This window comes from Physeter macrocephalus, chromosome 9 (assembly GCF_002837175.3).
Source record: "Physeter macrocephalus isolate SW-GA chromosome 9, ASM283717v5, whole genome shotgun sequence".
Classification (NCBI taxonomy): Eukaryota; Metazoa; Chordata; class Mammalia; order Artiodactyla; family Physeteridae; genus Physeter; species Physeter macrocephalus.
The window spans coordinates 49628080-49645687 of NC_041222.1; the positions used below are offsets into that span (position 1 = coordinate 49628080).

Here is a 17608-nt window from a genome sequence, read left to right on the forward strand (position 1 = left end):
AGCTGGGCCCGTGAGCCATGGCCGCTGAGCCTGCGCGTCTGGAGCCTGTGCTCCTCAACGGGGGAGGCCACAGCAGTGAGAGGCTCGTGTACCGCAAAAAAAAAAAAAAAGAGAGACACCTCCTTTCACATATGTTTTTTGTAATTGTTTGTTGTAGCTTGTGTCACTCAGGAAGCCAACTTTGAGACTCAGATTTGTGTGCTGGAAGCAGCAGCCTTGGGGAGGGAGGAAGGCAGTACTAGGCAGAAGGGAAAGTTGACTGCTTTCGAGCCCTGGGCAGATCTCAGAGGCATCTCTGGACCTGGCAGGGCCCTTCAGAATTGCCCCGAATGGAGGCAAGAGGGCCAGGCCTTAATACTCAGGCTTGGACCATTCATTGCATATGGGCCACCATCCCCTCCCTCGCCAGGGGCATGATCCTGGGGGAGGGAATGAGACCCTGGGTGAGAGGGATGTGGGCAAGGATCCTCCCTTTGGTGAAGATGCTGAGGGCCTCATCCAGAAAAGGAGAGGCTGGGCACTTACCAAAGCATCCCTTACAGTCACATGTTCTGTTTCTCACATTCATCTATTTTTAAGAACTGAAAATGAAGCAAGCAGTGTTCTGTTTTCCACAGTTAACTAATGAGACTTCATAATATAAAATATTAATGCTTAAACTTTAATAAATGAACAAATGGTAAAACTTGTTAGCATCATCAGTAATGTGAAAATGTAATATAATCGCACATATAAAATCTATAGCTGTTCAGCATTCTTTTTGACACAGGAATATGCCTTGATTAAAAAGTATATTGTAAATTACTTCAGAAATATTGAGTTTTGTGAAATATAATTTAGGTACTTTACTTTTTGATTCATGACGTTTTTTATAACAAGAACTAAAGAAAAGTTTTGAGTAGTGGTTTGATGACTTTGTTCTTTGTATCTGCATTTTATCAATATTTAAAATGTCATTATCATTTGCCTGGTGTGTAGTATAACTTTAGTTTCAAAGGCTAGTGACTTTTTTTTTTTTTCCAATCGTGAATTTTAAAAGTGGGTAAATGTAAGAAGGATAGCTGGGAGAACTATTCTGTGTGAATATTGGAACTTTGGCCTGTTAGCAGACAGAAAACTTTTTCTTCTAAAAGTTGGATCACCCTACAGTGATTGCAGTGATCATTGTAAAGGGTGTGGATGTGTCCTTGGGAGGGACGGGCTTGGTAGCACCTGTCACTTCCTTCTTCTTGGCATCTTCCTGTGACTGATGAGGAAACAGGAATGGAATATGGGTCTGGAGAGCATGTCTTGGGCTTTGGAGTCAGGTCTGGGGTTGGGCGCCAGCTCTGTCATCGACCTTGCTCAAGTAAATTAATCCCTCTAAGTCTTAGTTTCCTCATCAGTAAAATGGAGGTGTTAGTAGGAGAGCTTTTATCACAGGATCTTAGCACAAGGCTTGGCGTCTTAAAAGTGCTCGATACATGGTAGCTGTGATGAGCGATATAATCATGTTTATTGGTCAGATGTTCTTTTCACTCATCCTTCAACACTTTAGTAAATATTGAAAGCAAGTCAGGTACACGTGCTTATGCCAGTAAAAGAGGGGAGGGTCAATTTAGAGTTGTTGTTTGTCAGAAAACTATCCTTGTGGAGTTGAGCCTGAATCTTCATGGGAGATGACTGAGTAAAACAGCAAGAAGAAGAGGAAATATACAAAGGAGGAGGAAAGGGCCATTTCACACACAGCCTCCGTTACGGGAATGGAGTAGAGGGCAGTGCTGTTTCAGGACTGACCTACCTGAGCGTGGCCTGGACCTGGAAGGGGGTCTCCCCTCTGTGGCCCTGGGCTTGGTAAGACTGCCCTTGACGTCACAGGGTGGCGGGGGTGTGTGGTGGGAGTGGGCCGGTGGGAGGTGCCAGTGACCAGGGACCTCTGCAGCTGCCTGTGTGAGACAGCACAGTGACAAAGGTAGGGGTAGCGGGACAGCTGAGGACATTGATTTCTAAGTACATTATGACAGCCCCAGGGCTCCCAAAAGATATTAGGGAGCCCTGGGGGATGATCTGAGAAATAGGAGTTACCCTTTAGTAGTGCTGGTAAACACTTCTGATAGACTAATGGACTGAGCATATCTTGAAACGAGAAGTGCAGAGACCAGTTCATAGAGAAAGCCTGAATCAGAGGAATGGATCTAGTACATTCTGAAAAATACAGCTTTACCTACTGACAGTTCGAAATATCAGTCTGATAGTATTCAGTTAAAGATAGTATTTGTATTACAATCACCAGGATAACATCATTTTAGGTCTATGAGAAAACCACCCAAAAATGTACTTGGGGTTATTCTGTTTTCCTTGGCCTTCAAATTAGATCTTTTTCCCCTTTAGTTATAAAAGACTCTGGTTTTAAATAAAACACAACCCTGTAAATATCTAATTAGTGTGTTCATAGTTCATTAGTGATTCATAGTTTCTTAATGTTAGCAGAACTGTTTGCAATATTCCTTATATCTGAAACAAAAACACTGTCCTAAAGGTTAATTGAACAGTGAGTAATTTCAGCACACCAGTGTGTACTTGAGGGTATACAATGGTAAGCATCTTATTTGGTGGTTTTCAAAGGACACAAAGAAGTGTGAGACACATTTATATCCTCAAAGAATTCAGAATTAGCTGCCTAACTGAGCAGTGGTGGCACAGAATAGAGTGCTTGGCTATAAAGCAGACACTCACTATAAAAGGTAAGTTAAAATGGATAATTTGTGTGAAAATTTCTGGGTGGTGGTAGGCATTCTCTCCCTCACAGAACTCAGTGCCTATCCAGACAGAAGTGATTTATGCACACCACACAACAGCTAGCTATGGAAAGTAGTAGATGATAAATACTACATGAGAAATATAACGGAAAGGCTCTGGGAGGACGAAAAGGGGTAGGATTGCCGAGATTTCAAGTGATCAGAGAAAGCCTCAAGGAGGAGGTGGAATCTGGGCAAGGCTTGGGAGGATGGGATTTGAAGCAGAATGGAGGGGCTGTTTGTGGTGAGGAGTGAGGTCAAAATACCCCTGTGAGGGATAGAATAATTCATAGTCCAAACCGTGGAGAGTGGACTGCTGCTATTTGTGGCTGTGGCTAAACTGTGTGTGTGGGGGGGTGCATCTTGAAAGCCAAGCAGTAGGAATAAAGGTTTTTATCCTATGATAGTGATATGAGGTCTGTAGCTGCCCAAGGAGATAGACAGTTTAGTTATGGTAATGGTCTAGCTGGGGCAGATCAGGGTTGGAATTGAGGTTTTGCTGCAGGGAGGTGGATATGAGGTTTTGAGGGTGTAGAGTGAATAGGAGTTGTGACTGGTAGCAGGGGCAGAGAGGACGACAAATTAAAGAAGGGGTGACTCTGATAGTTCCAGTATGGGATGCTAAGGGCAAATGGAGTTCTGAACTGCAGTGGGGAAGCTGGGGGAGATAGCCAACTTAAAGGGGGAAAATCACAAATTTGATCTTGTTTGTTATGAGTCTTTTGAAGTGATAGGATACTTTCATAGAAAAGTTTAGGAGGTGGTCAGAGCTATAGAATTAGGACTCCCCTGACTGAGGTCACTAATTGTCTGTAGTAAACCCCTATGCATACGGACCTTCTAGCTTGCCTCTACTTAGTCACCAATTCCTGCTTCAGATAGATTTTAAACAAGTGAAGGAAGTGACATGAACTGATTGGCTACATGGACTAGAGAGGGTAAGGCTGAAGACTAGCTAAGAGGGCTTCCCTGGTGGTGCAGTGGTTGAGAATCCGCCTGTCGATGCTGGGTACGCGGGTTCGTGCCCCGGTCCGGGAGGATCCCACATGCCGCGGAGCGGCTGGGCCCGTGAGCCATGGCCGCTGAGCCTGCGCGTCCGGAGCCTGTGCTCTGCAACGGGAGAGGCCACAACAGTGAGAGGCCCGCGTACTGCAAAAAAAAAAAGACTAGCTAAGAGGCTGCTGTAATGATGTGTGTGACAGAATGGTTCCTGGACCAAGGCAGTTGTAGTTAGGATAGAGAAATGTAGATAGGTTCATGAGATTTCTCTTGTATCAGTAACAGGTAGAACACATAAAACTTGGGGATTGATTAGATAGGGGAGTACAACCACAGACAAATTCCATTTTTCTGGGCAGTTAGATGAGGAACTCTGTAAAAGAAGCAGGTCTGTCCTGGAGATGCTGGAGGATTAAGCTTTGGACAAATTGTGTTTGAGGGCTGCTAAATGGATTTGTTCAGTAGCTGGCTGGTTTTTGAAGTGCAGAACTCAGAGGGACACACTTGGGATGGCGATATGGTTCAGCAACATGTGGGTGATCTTGAAGGCTTGAGGGAAGGTGGTTCCCTTAGGGAAGAATGTGGAAGCACTAAAGCATGGCACCCTGGGGAACGTTAGGCAGCCAGAAGGTAGGTTTGGCAAGAGCAGAAGGTAGAAAAGCACTGGAAATGACTTAAATCATCAAACTCAAGAGAAGTGAGTGTTTAAGGAGCTAGTTGAAAATTCCAGAGAGGACAAGGTAGGTAAAGACTAAACAACGTGGCAACCTTTGTCCAAGCAGTCATACTGAGCGTGATGGGAATAGGATCCAGATTGAGCTGGACTCCAGGGTGAATGGGATAAAATGAGACAAGTACTGGAAGTGGTGTGTGTAAAGGGAAGAAAAGAAAGTAGATGGGTGGTAGCAGGATGAAGGGCCCAGAGAAGGTATTTTTTTGAGGCAGAAGAGATAAGCGTGTCTAAATGCTGATGGGAAACGGTCAGATGGGTGGGCAGGTAGGCAGTATTTTTATGCTGTTATTTCCAAATAAATGCTGAGAATTGCTTAATGTTTCCATGAAGTAGTAGAATTTACTAGAAGACAGAAATTAATAAAACCTTGTATGTTAGAGCAGCAGGATTTCAAACTTCTTAAAAGCATACGAGTGATTCAGGTTTTTAAGGGCTTTTATCTCCCCCATGATTGCTCTCGTTCAGGGCATTCTGTTTCAGTTATATTCTGATAGTTGCTTATATTGATTTTTAAAATTGTTTAGATGAAAAATATTAACATTCTTATGAAGCTGGAACTTTTTTCTGGTTGACTTGTATTTATTACCATTATTTTTTCTTTTTATAAAGAAATTAGATCGTACTTTTCTTCGCTGGCTGCTACATTCATAGGAGCTAAGTTTTTAGGGCAGTTATATCAGGAACTTATTTTTGCCCCATGCCATTTAAGTGGAAATTAAGTGCCCCAGTCCTGCCCATCTACCTTGAGCACACTGTCCTTCACAGGGTAAGATCCAGGGGGGAATGAAGAGAAGGCAAGGCAAAATGGGGAGACCATGCTAAAAGTATAGAGTCCTGGGAGAAAGATTTGATTGAATTAGGTATTTGAACGGATTAGGAAGTTGAAACTGGTAGAGTTGATCCTGAGTATGCCAGGCTGACCCTGTAATTAGGAAATGAGTTATTGGCTTATATAATTTCTTACCTGTTCTTCCAATTTCCCACTGTCATGATTTTTTCTTCTTGCTGTAGCCTTCCTCTCCTTCCACATCTTCCATCCTGGAGGGTGAGGAACATGATTCATCATTTTGAGAGCCACAAAAGTCAGCACATAGTTTCTGAGCATCTGCTTTTCTGGTGCTTTGTTCTAGGAGAGACACTGGTCCTTGTCCCTAGGGAGGTTGAAAGGAGAGAGGGAGGCAGAAAGGTAAAAAAATTAAATTCTGAGTACCGTGGTGGAAACCTGTCTCCTGTGTGGTTGATAGAGCAAAAGGAGGAGTGTGGAGCTCTCCCGGGGGGTGACTCAAGCTGAGTGGAGAAAAAGGAGTGGAGGTTTTGTTGGCTGGTCAGGTATGGTAAGGGTGTGTAAATCCCAGAAATAGGGGATGGAAAGTAGTGGAGGTATAAAGTAACAAAGGCACTGGAAGGGCATTCAAGTGGTTTGGTAAACCAAAGAGCAGGAGTTGATTGGGACATTGGTCAGTAGGTGCAACTGAAGAGGTGTCAGGATTGCAGCAGGTCTGTGTGCCCTGCAAAAAAGTTCAGCTTCTATCCTTCAGGTAAGTCAGCCACTGAAGGCCCAGGGTTTTGTCATGATCAGGTTTGTAGTTTGCAAAAATGACTTTGGCACACCATGGAGGGTAGTTTGGAAGGGTACAACAGAAGGTGGGTGCCCACCTGTAATGATCAGTTACAACTTAGTGACCTGAAGGCCAAACTGCATTGAGGGGATACACTCAGTGCCTTATAAGTCATGTGTCTAATTTAAAGAATTTTTGATACATGTATAATGTATGGAAAAAATCTTTCTGATGATTAGCCTCCAGAGAATTTTTACTAGAACCCCTTTAAGAGATGTGTTTACTATGTGTTGGCTATGTGATTTTTGTCATAGAGTTGCGAAGATCAATTGAAAGACTATGTCAAGTGTATTTTTTATCCTTATATTTATGTTTATATATACATTTATATTTACTTATGTTTTCTGTGAGCAGATGGTTGAATTTTGGGTTAATGAACTTTAACTTTGATACCATTTTTTTAAAAAAGTGAACCTGGATATATAAATATCTCCATGTCCAGCCCTTACATGAATGCATGCCTGTGTGTGTATACACGTGCATGTGTTAGCATGTATGTGTGTGTGTGTGTCCATTTCTGGGTGTATTTGGCAACGTAAACCAGGGATTAAAAATTGTTGAGAAGTGGCCAGTGGATAAATACACGTTGGATGATTGTCATTTAGTTATGCTAAAATTTTATCTTCCCAGTTCAGTTGGAATAATTTCATTAACAGTGCCTGAAGCAACAGGATATATGGTTGAATTTTCTTTTAGAGAATTGCCTAGTTACAACGGATCCAATTAAGTTCGGCATATGTTATCAGTGGCATTAAATGCAACCAAGTGTGTGTGGAGTTAAGTAAAATGAGAAAAGTTATTTTAGTAAAAAAGTAACTTGTACTTAATATATATTGAGCTAGTAAACAGCAAATGTAGGTCTGAAGAGTAACATATTCTTATTTAAAACATGAAATGATCATTTAACTTGAGATTATTGTTTTAAACTTTGTTAGTAAGTTCACAGTTAATAAAATCAAGTATGTAACTTTTGAAAACACCAGGAACTAGAAGTGAGTAATACTTGAAGAAGAATTTCTGTTTTCCAAGGGTGAACAATTTTTTCTTTTTTTCTTTTTTAATTTTTTGGCTGTGCCACATGGCTTGCAGATCTTAGTTCCCCAACCAGGGATCCAACCCAGGCCCTGGCAGTGAGAGCACCAAGTCCTAACCACTGGACCACCAGGGAATTCCCAACAATTCTTTTTTCTATAATCAAGATTTTAGAAGTCACATAATTGTGAAATAAATCAAAGCTGCCTTTTTTATGGCTGGTAAATTTTTATTTAAAATCTATTTGAAAAGTACAGTGTTCTTAGAAAGGTTTGGTGGAGATATAAATGTTACTATAATAATTTCATGTTCTATCCTGCTTGTCAGTAAAAACATTTTAAAAGGTTTTTATTTTTAAAGAAAACTTTTTTTTTTCGACTTCCTTGGTGGTGCAGTGGTTAAGAATCCGCCCGCCAATGAAGGGGACACAGGTTCGAGCCCTGGTCCGGGAAGATCCCACATGCCACGGAGCAACTAAGCCCGTGTGCCACAACTACTGAGCCTGCACTCTAGAGTCCGTGAGCCACAACTACTGAAGCCTGTGCGCCTAGAGCCTGTGCTCTGCAGCAAGACAAGCCACCACGATGAGAAGCCCGCACACTGCAACAAAGAGTAGCCCCCGCTCGCCTCAACTAGAGAAAGCCCGCACACAGCAATGAAGACCCAACGCAGACAAAAATAAATAAATTTAAAAAAACAAACACTTAAAAAATTTTTTTTGCTTAAAAACAAAGGCCAAACTAACCAACTGCAAAACAAAAAATATACAACCAAAAATAGCCCTGGATCGCTGGGGTGCTATGAGTGTTACAGGGAGGTTCTAAACTCTATGCTGTGGCCAGGTGCCCCTTGTCCAAGCAGTTTGCTGGCCTTGGGCCTTTGTTCCCTAGTGTGTAAAATGTGGTTGGAATGGTGAGCTGAGACATTGAAATAGGTGATTTAAGTTTATTTTTCTTCTGTTTAGTGTCCAAGAGATACAGTTCTGTGTTTGGTTCTCTAATCTCTGCTTAGTTCCTCTAAGTGGAGATTGGGGTTGACCTTTTTTTTTTTAAATAAATTTATTTATTTTATATATTTTTTATTTTTGGCTGCATTGGGTCTTCATTGCTGCAAGTGGGCTTTCTCTAGTTGAGGCGAGCGGGGGCTACTCTTAGTTGTGGTGCGCGGGCTTCTCATTGCGGTGGCTTCTCTTGTTGCAGAACACAGGCTCTAGGTGCGCAGGCTTCGGTAGTTGTGGCACGTGGGCTTAGTTGCTCCGTGGCATGTGGGATCTTCCTGGACCAGGGATTGAACCCATGTCCCCTGCACTGGCAGGTGGATTTTTAACCACTGAGCCACCAGGGAAGTCCCTGGGGTTGACTTTTTTTTTACATGACATTATTTAGGAATAGATGTCCTTAGGATACTAGCTGAACAATTATAAATCTAAAATTTTTATTTGTGTTTAAAATTTTAGGTATGCAATACCCCCAGAGCATGGAAAACGACTGGAGAGACTAGCTCAAGGTAAACTTGCTTTCTGTTTCTCATTTAGATAGTTTTTTTGTTTTTGAGGTATTGGGTTGGCCAAAAAGTTACTTCGGTTTTTAAGTAAAAATAAAAGACACATTTTTCATTTTCACCAAGAATTTTATTGAACAACGTATTCACTGTTTTGTTCCATTACCTTCTGCCATTTTTGGGGCAGCTTCATAATTCCATCTTCCCAAAACTTTTTATCTTTCTGAACAAAGAACTGTTCCAGGTGCCTTTTACGGTCTTCCTGGGAATTGAAATTTTTTTCATTAAGAGAATTTTGTAAAGACTGAAATAAATGGAAATCCAAAGGTGCAACGTCTGGTGAACACCGTGGATGAACCAGAACATCCCAGCCAAGCTGTAAGTTTTTGCCTGGTCATCAGAGAAACACGCAGTCTTGCGTTATCCTGATGGAAGATTATGTGTTTTCTGTTGACTAATTCTGGATGCTTTTCGTCCAGTGCTGCTTTCAGTTGGTCTGATTGGGAGCAGTACTTGTTGGAATTAATCGTTTGGTTTTCCGGAAGAAGCTCATAATAGAGGACTCCCTTCCAATCTTACCATATACACAACATCACCTTCTTTGAATGAAGACCGGCCTTTGGTGTGGTTGGTGGTGTTTCATTTTGCTTGCCCCACGATCTCTTCCATTCCGCTTTATTGTACAGTATCCACTTTTCATCACTCGTCGCAATTTGTTTTAAAAACGGAACGTTTTCGTTAGGTTTAAGTAGAGAATCGCATGCGGAAATACGGTCAAGAAGGTTTTTTTGCTTAACTTATGTGGAACCCACGCATCAAAGCGATGAACATAACGAAGCTGGTGCAAATGATTTTCAATGCTTGATTTGGATATTTTGAGTATGTCGGTTATCTCCTGCGTGGTATTATGTTGATTGTTCTCAATTAATGTTTCTATTTGATCACTATCAACTTCAACTGTTCTACCTGACCGTGGAGCATCGTCCAGCGAGAAATCTCCAGCACGAAACTTCGCAAACCACTTTTGACACGTTCAGTCAGTCACAGCACCTTCTCCATACACTGCACAAATCTTTTTTTTGCATTTCAGTTGTGTTTTTAGCTTTCTTGAAATAATAAAGCATAATATGCTGAAAATTTTGCTTTTTTTTCCATCTTCAATATTAAAATGGTTACACAAAAATTCACCAATTTTGATAAGCTTTTTTTTTAAATGCATGCCTGATATGACAGCTGTCACAATACAATCTAACAAAATTGTTTCAAATGAAGTTTAAAGACAACTAAGCGCTACTAGAGCCATCTTACGGAAAAGACCTAATGAACCTTTTGGCCAAACTGATATTTTTACAGTGTAGAATATCACTGTGTTAATTTTATTCTTTTCAAGTTATTGACATTTAAGTATTTCTCTCATTGAGTAATTTTAATTTTTTCACATTAATGTGTGCATATTTTTCCCTGTTGCATAATCTTCATGGTTTATTTAGTTGGCTGCTTAGCTTTTCGTCAACTGATTGCACTTAACCTATTTTGGTTATTTCCAAATTTTTTTCTCTTTTATATAGTGTACTTAACATCACTGTGCCAATAATATTTTTTCTTCCTTTAGTTGTACCCTTGGGATAAATTCCAAGGAGTACTGATGCTGCATCTTGGGCTATAGGTGTTTTATGAGTACTTTTCATGTTGCCATATCATTTCACCAAAGGGTTGTGTTAAATCTCTTTTTGACCCCCTCATTTTTATTTGGCCCCCTGAGCCTGAGAGTGCCTGAAGTATGAAGGTGATTGTCCCCAGCTAACTGGATGAGCATGATATTGTGTGCCTTCTTAGACTGTTAAAATTAAACATACTTTACTGGAACTTGAATTTTTATTTTTTAAGGCTTTGTCCATCTTCTTTTTTTCTTCTTCTAGTTTTGTTGAGATGTACTTGACATATAGCACGTTATAAGTTTAAGCTGTTCAGCATAATGATTTGACTTACATCCATCATGAAATGATTACCACAATAAGTTTAGTGAACATGCATCATCTCATATACATACAAAAATAAAGAAATGGAAAAAAATTTTTTCCTTATGATGAAAACTCTTAGAATTTACTCTTTTAACAGCTTTCGTATGTAACATTCAGCAGTGTTAATTATATTTATCACGTTATATATTGCATTTCTAGTACTTATTTATCTTATAATTGGAAGTTTGTACCTTTTGACTACCTTCATGCAGTTGCACCTCCCTCAACCCTGTCCATCTTCTTAAGGGCCAGGTTGAGTCATTCTTCTGGGAACTCTATCAATTGCTTTCACTCTGTGACCACTTGTATCTACAGAGAGCACCTTCTACTTTTCTTCCCTGCCTTAAAGGTACGCCAGGCAACCTTGTTCTCATCTGCTCCCGCGAGGGAGGAGAATCATATTCACCCCCTGTTACCCTCTTCTTCTGTTTTGCTAGCCACCCTAACCAAGGACGACGTAGACTGGGAGTGACTTATTTCCAGGCGAAAGTGGAGTTCCACTGAGTGACAACTCACCATAAGACAGAATGTCTCATTCAGAATGCCTTTATTCAGATTTGAATCCTCAGGGAGCATTGTCTTTTCAGTCAGGTGCTGATCTAAGTTTCATTGGTATGTTAGGTTTGCCTTCTAGTAGAAAAGGAATTTTGTTCCTGCATTACGTATGCTTTCATTTAATAATGAAATGGGGACACTGAGAAACCCCGTCCTTTGACTTGACAGTTCTGAACAGAAATTGTTAATGATATCTAAAAGTTACTTTCCTCCAAATTAGAGTTAGAGTATCACGTTTGTAAGAATACGCATTATTATAATTTTGGCAGGCTAATAACTATAAAGACAGTGTTTTTATAACGTAATACATTATAGTAATAATAGCAATGTAATTGTAATCTTGAACTTTGTTAGGGACTATTTTCAAGAATATTAAGGTGGATGCATCCTGGTTCTGGATAATAGATTAGAGCACAGCTTAGAAAATAATTACCATAATCCTTAAATACCCTGGCAATGAACTTTGTGCTAAATCTATATGCTGTGAACTCTCCTCGTCCCTGTGATAATTATTCTACCATCTTCTGTTCACCTCATTGCCAGAGAACTTTTAAAATGGAGCCAGTGTAAGTTTTATGGTATGGACTCACATGCTAAAGTTTTTGCTATAAACTGTCTGTAAACACTTTGACGTAAACTGTCTGAAAATGACATTCCAGGAAAATGGATGCCATTTGCTTAATCAGTAAGAGATTAATAAACTTGAAGGTTGAACGAGAACTTTAAACTCAACTGCATGTTTTTTGAAAACTTTTTGCAGCATTATTTTGAGAAATGATTCAGGGAAAAGACCCTATAGGACAGTGGAGGATTTCTATCTGCTGACCAGATGCCAGCCAAATTAATTGAGTTCTGCCAAGTAATTAAAATGATAAAATAATGCAGTAAATGAGATGGAGCATTATAGGTTGTCTAGGTCAAGGCAGCACTTGATACATAAAATGAAAAGCAGCCTCGGATATTTTCCATTATCTTGTCTGAACATCATAATTATCACACTTGCCTTTTATGCATGAATGCTTTCATCTTTGGTTTCTATTGAAATCTTGATTGACTGTGGCACCTACAAATATTTTATCTGAAAGATGTTATGCCTGCATCTAAATAAAGCCAGGAGTTTGATTTTGCCCTTCAGCTGCTTTCTCATCTGTACAGGTTTTTTTCCAATATTATGTAGACATAAATGTAATAAAAAATCTCAAGTGAATTGTTGCAATTTTTATACTTGTTATGTTCGCCTATAATGCCGTTGCATTCTTTCTAATTTTTGGCTTGATACAATTGAATGGAAAGTATAAAGGACAATAGAGATATAATATTAAATCATAAATGACAGTTTTGAAGATTTTCAGTTTTAAGAATGTCTAAATCTCATCTATTTTAGAAATAAGACAATATCTTTGTGGTTCTATTAAGTTAAGCAAGATATGGATTAAAGTAAATTGGGAGCAGCTAAATTTTTTTGTGAGTGACTGTATTCCATTGGTCTCTCATTGTTAGTAAAGTGCTAGTATTTAAAAAAAATTGAAGATGCTTTACTTTGGTCAAAATTTTGGTTACTGGGAAAAGAATATGTGAGTTAGGACTTCGTGCAGTAGATTTTGGAAGTGTGAATGATCAGCAGGAATTTTGTTTTAAGTGACAGTACGGTAGAGTTGAATACACTGGTTCTTTTGGAGGCTTATATTTACCTGTAACAAGTGCTTTTGTTTTGACTTCTTTTTTTTTTTTTGTGGTATGCGGGCCTCCCCCTGCTGTGGCCTCTCCCGTTGCGGAGCACAGGCTCTGGACGCGCAGGCTCAGCGGCCACGGCTCACGGGCCCAGCCGCTCTGCGGCATGTGGTATCCTCCCAGACCGGGGCGTGAACCCGGTGCCCCTGCATCGGCAGGCGGATGCGCAACCACTGCGCCACCAGGGAAGCCCCTGTTTTGACTTCTTAAAAAAGCGACAGTGAAAAGGAATGGATGAAGCATTGTTATGAAGGATTAATTTAGTTCAAGTTTTTTTAAGCAGTTAATTTTGGTGTGTGTGTGTGTGTGTGTGTATGTATGTTTTTAAATGACTAGTCATCTTGAGTTTAAACTGTGGAACAGAGTCTTAGCCTGATTTGCAGGGATCCCTATTCCAGGAGGTGGACAAAGGGTCTGTGGGTGGGATGCAGGCAGTCTGTGGACTCTCTGAAATTATATTCAAAATTGGGCATATATGTGGGTTTCTGGGACGTTATCATCAAATCCATTAAGAGGGTTTGGTCCAAAAGAGATTATGAACCACTGCTATCAAGAGACTAGAAGATTAGCATTAAATAACGAGTCATTTTAATTTTATAAACATTCTAAATTGACCTGTTCTCATACCTCTGACTTGGAATTAGGAAATATACTTTTATCAGCTCTCAAAATGACAAATACATAATTCCCTTAAGCATTCATTTACATTATGGCCTGAAAATATTATATTAAAATGCTTGTTTTTGAAAGGTTAATAAATAAAATACCCTTGATTATGAATAATCAATTTTAGGGGGCCCCTAAGCCCTAAAAAATGAAAAAGTCCAGTGATATATCCTCTGCCTTCATTTCTAATTCATGCTTTAGGCATGGAGATCAATGTGTGGTGTGTCAGGGTATGTTTATTTTCATCTTACTATCAGTTGTTATGTTAAGAATGGTGAAACAGGGACTTCCCTGGTGGTGCAGTGGTTGAGAATCCGCCTGCCGATGCAGGGGACACGGGTTCGAGCCCTGGTCTGGGAGGATCCCACATGTCACGGAGCAACTGGGCCCGTGCGCTACAACTACTGAGCCTGAGTTCTAGAGCCCTCGAGCCACAAATGCTGAGCCCGAGTGCCACAACTACTGAAGCCTGAGCGCCTAGAGCCTGTGCTCCGCAGCAGGGGAAGCCACAGCAATGAGAAGCTGCACACTGCAGCAAAGAGTAGCCCCCACTCGCCACAACTAGAGTAAGCTGGCGTGCAGCAATGAAGACCCAACACAGACAAAAATAAATAATAAACAAATAAATTTATTAAAAAAAAAAAGAATGGTGAAACAATCCCTAAATTTAACTTCCTCATATTTTGATGTCAAATATCACACTGTGTTTAATTTTGAATATTTTATATCCAACCATGTTCCTAGTAGGAATTTAAACATTGGACAGTGATACATAACATACACCAAGTTAGAGTAATTAGAATGTGTGGTGAAAGACAGTTCTGAGAAGTGACAGGTAGGGAATGGGGAGGAAAATTCAGGAGGGGAATGCCAGCTAGCAGGGAAAGATTACTATGGAGGGAAATTAAGAGTTCTTTGATTCTTTGGGGGGTGTGGAGTGGGGAAGCTGAGCTAGGAAAATCCTGTTTAGCTTGACTGACCTGTTTGTGCCAAAGTGCTTGGCTTGAGACGTCCTGGGTGACCTATGCGTGTGTGGTCCATATGTCGTGTCAAGGTGGGAAAAGGCTGGAGCTGAAACAAAGCGGTCTCAGGAATGCAGTAAAACACCATGTGTAATGGTCTATATACCTGTTAAATTAGGTGGAAATTTTAACTCTAAGTGTTCTGCCAACCAGTTTGAAGTGGAAAAAACTTTCCCATTACTCACTGCACTGTGTTCAAGAGTTAAAAATAAGGCAATTGTTGAGGAGAACCATCATCCTTCTCGATACCATGGTCAGTATGAATTTCTCCTGGCGCTCCTCCTAGAGAGCTCCATGGAGCTTTGTCTCTCCAGTAGAGATGTTGATGGATTACAGGACACGTGGAGCAGAGTGAAGCCTGCAATGTGATAACTTTCTTCGCAATTATTAATTGCTCAGCGAACGGTAGGAGGAACAGAGAGGTCAACTACAGCTTAAACCTCTAATGTTGACCTCTTAACTAGGAATGTGGGTAAAAATACCAGGTTTCTCCCCACATAATGTAGCTCATTAGTTCTTTTCATTAAGAAGCATGTTAAGAAATTTCATATGTGAATCAAATACATCTTTCTAAAAGTATTTCCCACAGAATCATTCCTTCCGTATTCTTTTCCTATGTCCTTTTCCTTACCATTCGTTTATATGGCTACTATATATATATATTTTTTATTTTTTTATTTTTTTAACATCTTTATTGGAGTATAACTGTTTTACAATAGTGTGTTAGTTTCTCCTTTACAACAAAGTGAATCAGTTATACATATACATATGTTCCCATATCTCTTCCCTCTTGTGTCTCCCTCCCTCCCACCCTCCCTATCCCACCCCTCTCGTGGTCACAAAGCACAGAGGTGATCTCCCTGTGCTATGCGGCAACTTCCCACTAGCTATCTAATTTACATTTGGTAGTGCATATATGTCCCTGCCACTCTCTCACTTCGTCACAGCTTACCCTTCCCCCTCCCCATGTCCTCAAGTCCATGCTCTAGGCTACTATATTTTTTAAGCCTCATATCAGTCATATGAATATTGCAAAAACCACTACAGGCCTACCTCATTTTATTGTGCTTCGCTTTATTTCGAGTTGCAGATAATGCCCTTTTTTTTTTTTTTGCAGATTGAATGTTTGTGGTAACCCTGTGTTGAGCAGGTCTATTGGTTCCATTTTTCCAACAGCATTTGCTCACTTCTTGTCTCTGTGTGACATTTTGGTAATTCTCACATTTCAAACTTTTTCATTATTATGTTTGTTTTGTGATTGGTGAGTTGTGAAAAGATTACAACTCACGAAAGTGTTAGATGATGGTTAGCATTTCTAGCAATAAAGTATTTAAAAATTAAGGTATGTACATTTTTGGGGCATAATTCTATTGCACATTTAATAGACTACAGTATAGTGTAAACATAATTACATATGCACTGGGAAACCAAAAAAATTCTTGTGACTTGCTTTACAGTAATATTTGTTTTATTGTGGTGGTCTGGAACAGGCGGAACCTGCAGTATCTCTGATATATGCTTGTATAAAACTCTATCAAAGCATACTTGGGTAAATTTCAATTATTTTCAAATTAAGTTGTCTTCAATCTATTGCTAGTGTGGACATACACTCTACATGTTGATTTCTCCATCTTTCCCCTCTGCTTCCCTCTCTTTTTCCTTTATTTCCTAAGCAATTAATAACTAACGTCAGCTTCTCCAAACTAGTGTTTGTATATCCATAGAAAATGTTACTAAACTTCGATTTTTAAATTTTTTTCCAAGGCTAAAACTTTGTTGGTTTAATAGTAGCAGCATGTGTTTGTCATATGAGATTGGGATTTAAAAATAATTAGTTAGTAATAGCTAATACATTAGAAAATGTAAACCAGTTGACAGTTGGCAAAAACTTCTTATTTGAAGGAAAGAGCACACTATTTTTAGAGTATATCTGCTCTATTTCTAAAGCAACTTAAAAACATTTAATAATTTTTTAGGTCAGATTAATTGAGGTAAAATGTACTTACAGTAAAAGCCACCCCCTTTAACTATACAGTTTTGTGAGTTTTGACAAATATATACAGTGGTGTAACTACCACCACTATCAAGATATAGAACATTTCCAGTACCCCCAAAAGTTCTCTTGTACTTTTTACAATTAATTCTTCCTACCAGCAACCACTGGCAGCCACTAACCTGATTTCTATCTCTAGAATGCCATAAAAGTGGAATTATACAATGTGTAGACTTTTCTGTCTTGTTTCTTTCACTTAGAATAGTGCTTCTCACATCTGATCACTTTTACGTTGAATATAGGGCATCCTTGGATGTGTATAGCACCTGGTTCTTGAGAGGGCTTATGTGATTCTGTACTTCCTCATGCTATGAAACTCCCAGCAGAACTTTGGCAGTCTTAGCAAATGTTATTGTGGGATGCTTTTAGGGTTTCAGGGCTCTATTGGGATTGCTGGAGTACATGTTCCTTATCATGGTGGAAATGGAAGATTTGTTGAACTAACATGATAACTAGAGTCAACATGGTGGAAATGAGTAACAGGGATAATAATAATGACCACTATTCATTGAATGTTACTCTGTGACAAGTAGACTAAGTTTTATAATTTTTAAAAATTTATTATTTTTTTAAATTCACAAAATGTAAAATAAACCATTAACCATTTTGAAGTGTACAATACAATGACATTTTAGTATGTTCATATTGTGCAACCATCACCTCTATCTAGTTCCAAGAGATTTTTATCACTTTCTTTCTTTCTTCCTTCCTTCCCCCCTCCCCCCTCCCCCTCCCCCCTCCCCTCCCCTCCCCTCCCCCCTCCCCTCCCCTCCCCTCCCCCCTCCCCCCTCCCCCCTCCCAAACATGGGCAGAGGTGGCGGCAGTCAGTGCCAGCTAAGCTGCCCAAAGCCCATCACCTCTAGCCGGGCTGGGGCTCCCAACCTGCCCCTGCTCTGCCTC

At 40.0% G+C, this 17608-nt stretch overlaps 1 protein-coding gene across 5 annotated transcripts in view; it reads left to right on the top strand.

Moving 5' to 3' along the window:
- KDM4C (lysine demethylase 4C) overlaps window positions 1-17608 on the top strand; it is a 425934-nt gene that overhangs the window by 95495 nt on the left and 312831 nt on the right. For all 5 annotated transcript variants that reach the window (XM_028493976.1, XM_028493977.1, XM_024126758.2 and 2 more), the window contains one exon: window positions 8617-8666. In XM_028493976.1, the coding sequence (XP_028349777.1) occupies window positions 8617-8666 (50 nt within the window). The remainder of the gene's footprint in view (window positions 1-8616; window positions 8667-17608) is intronic.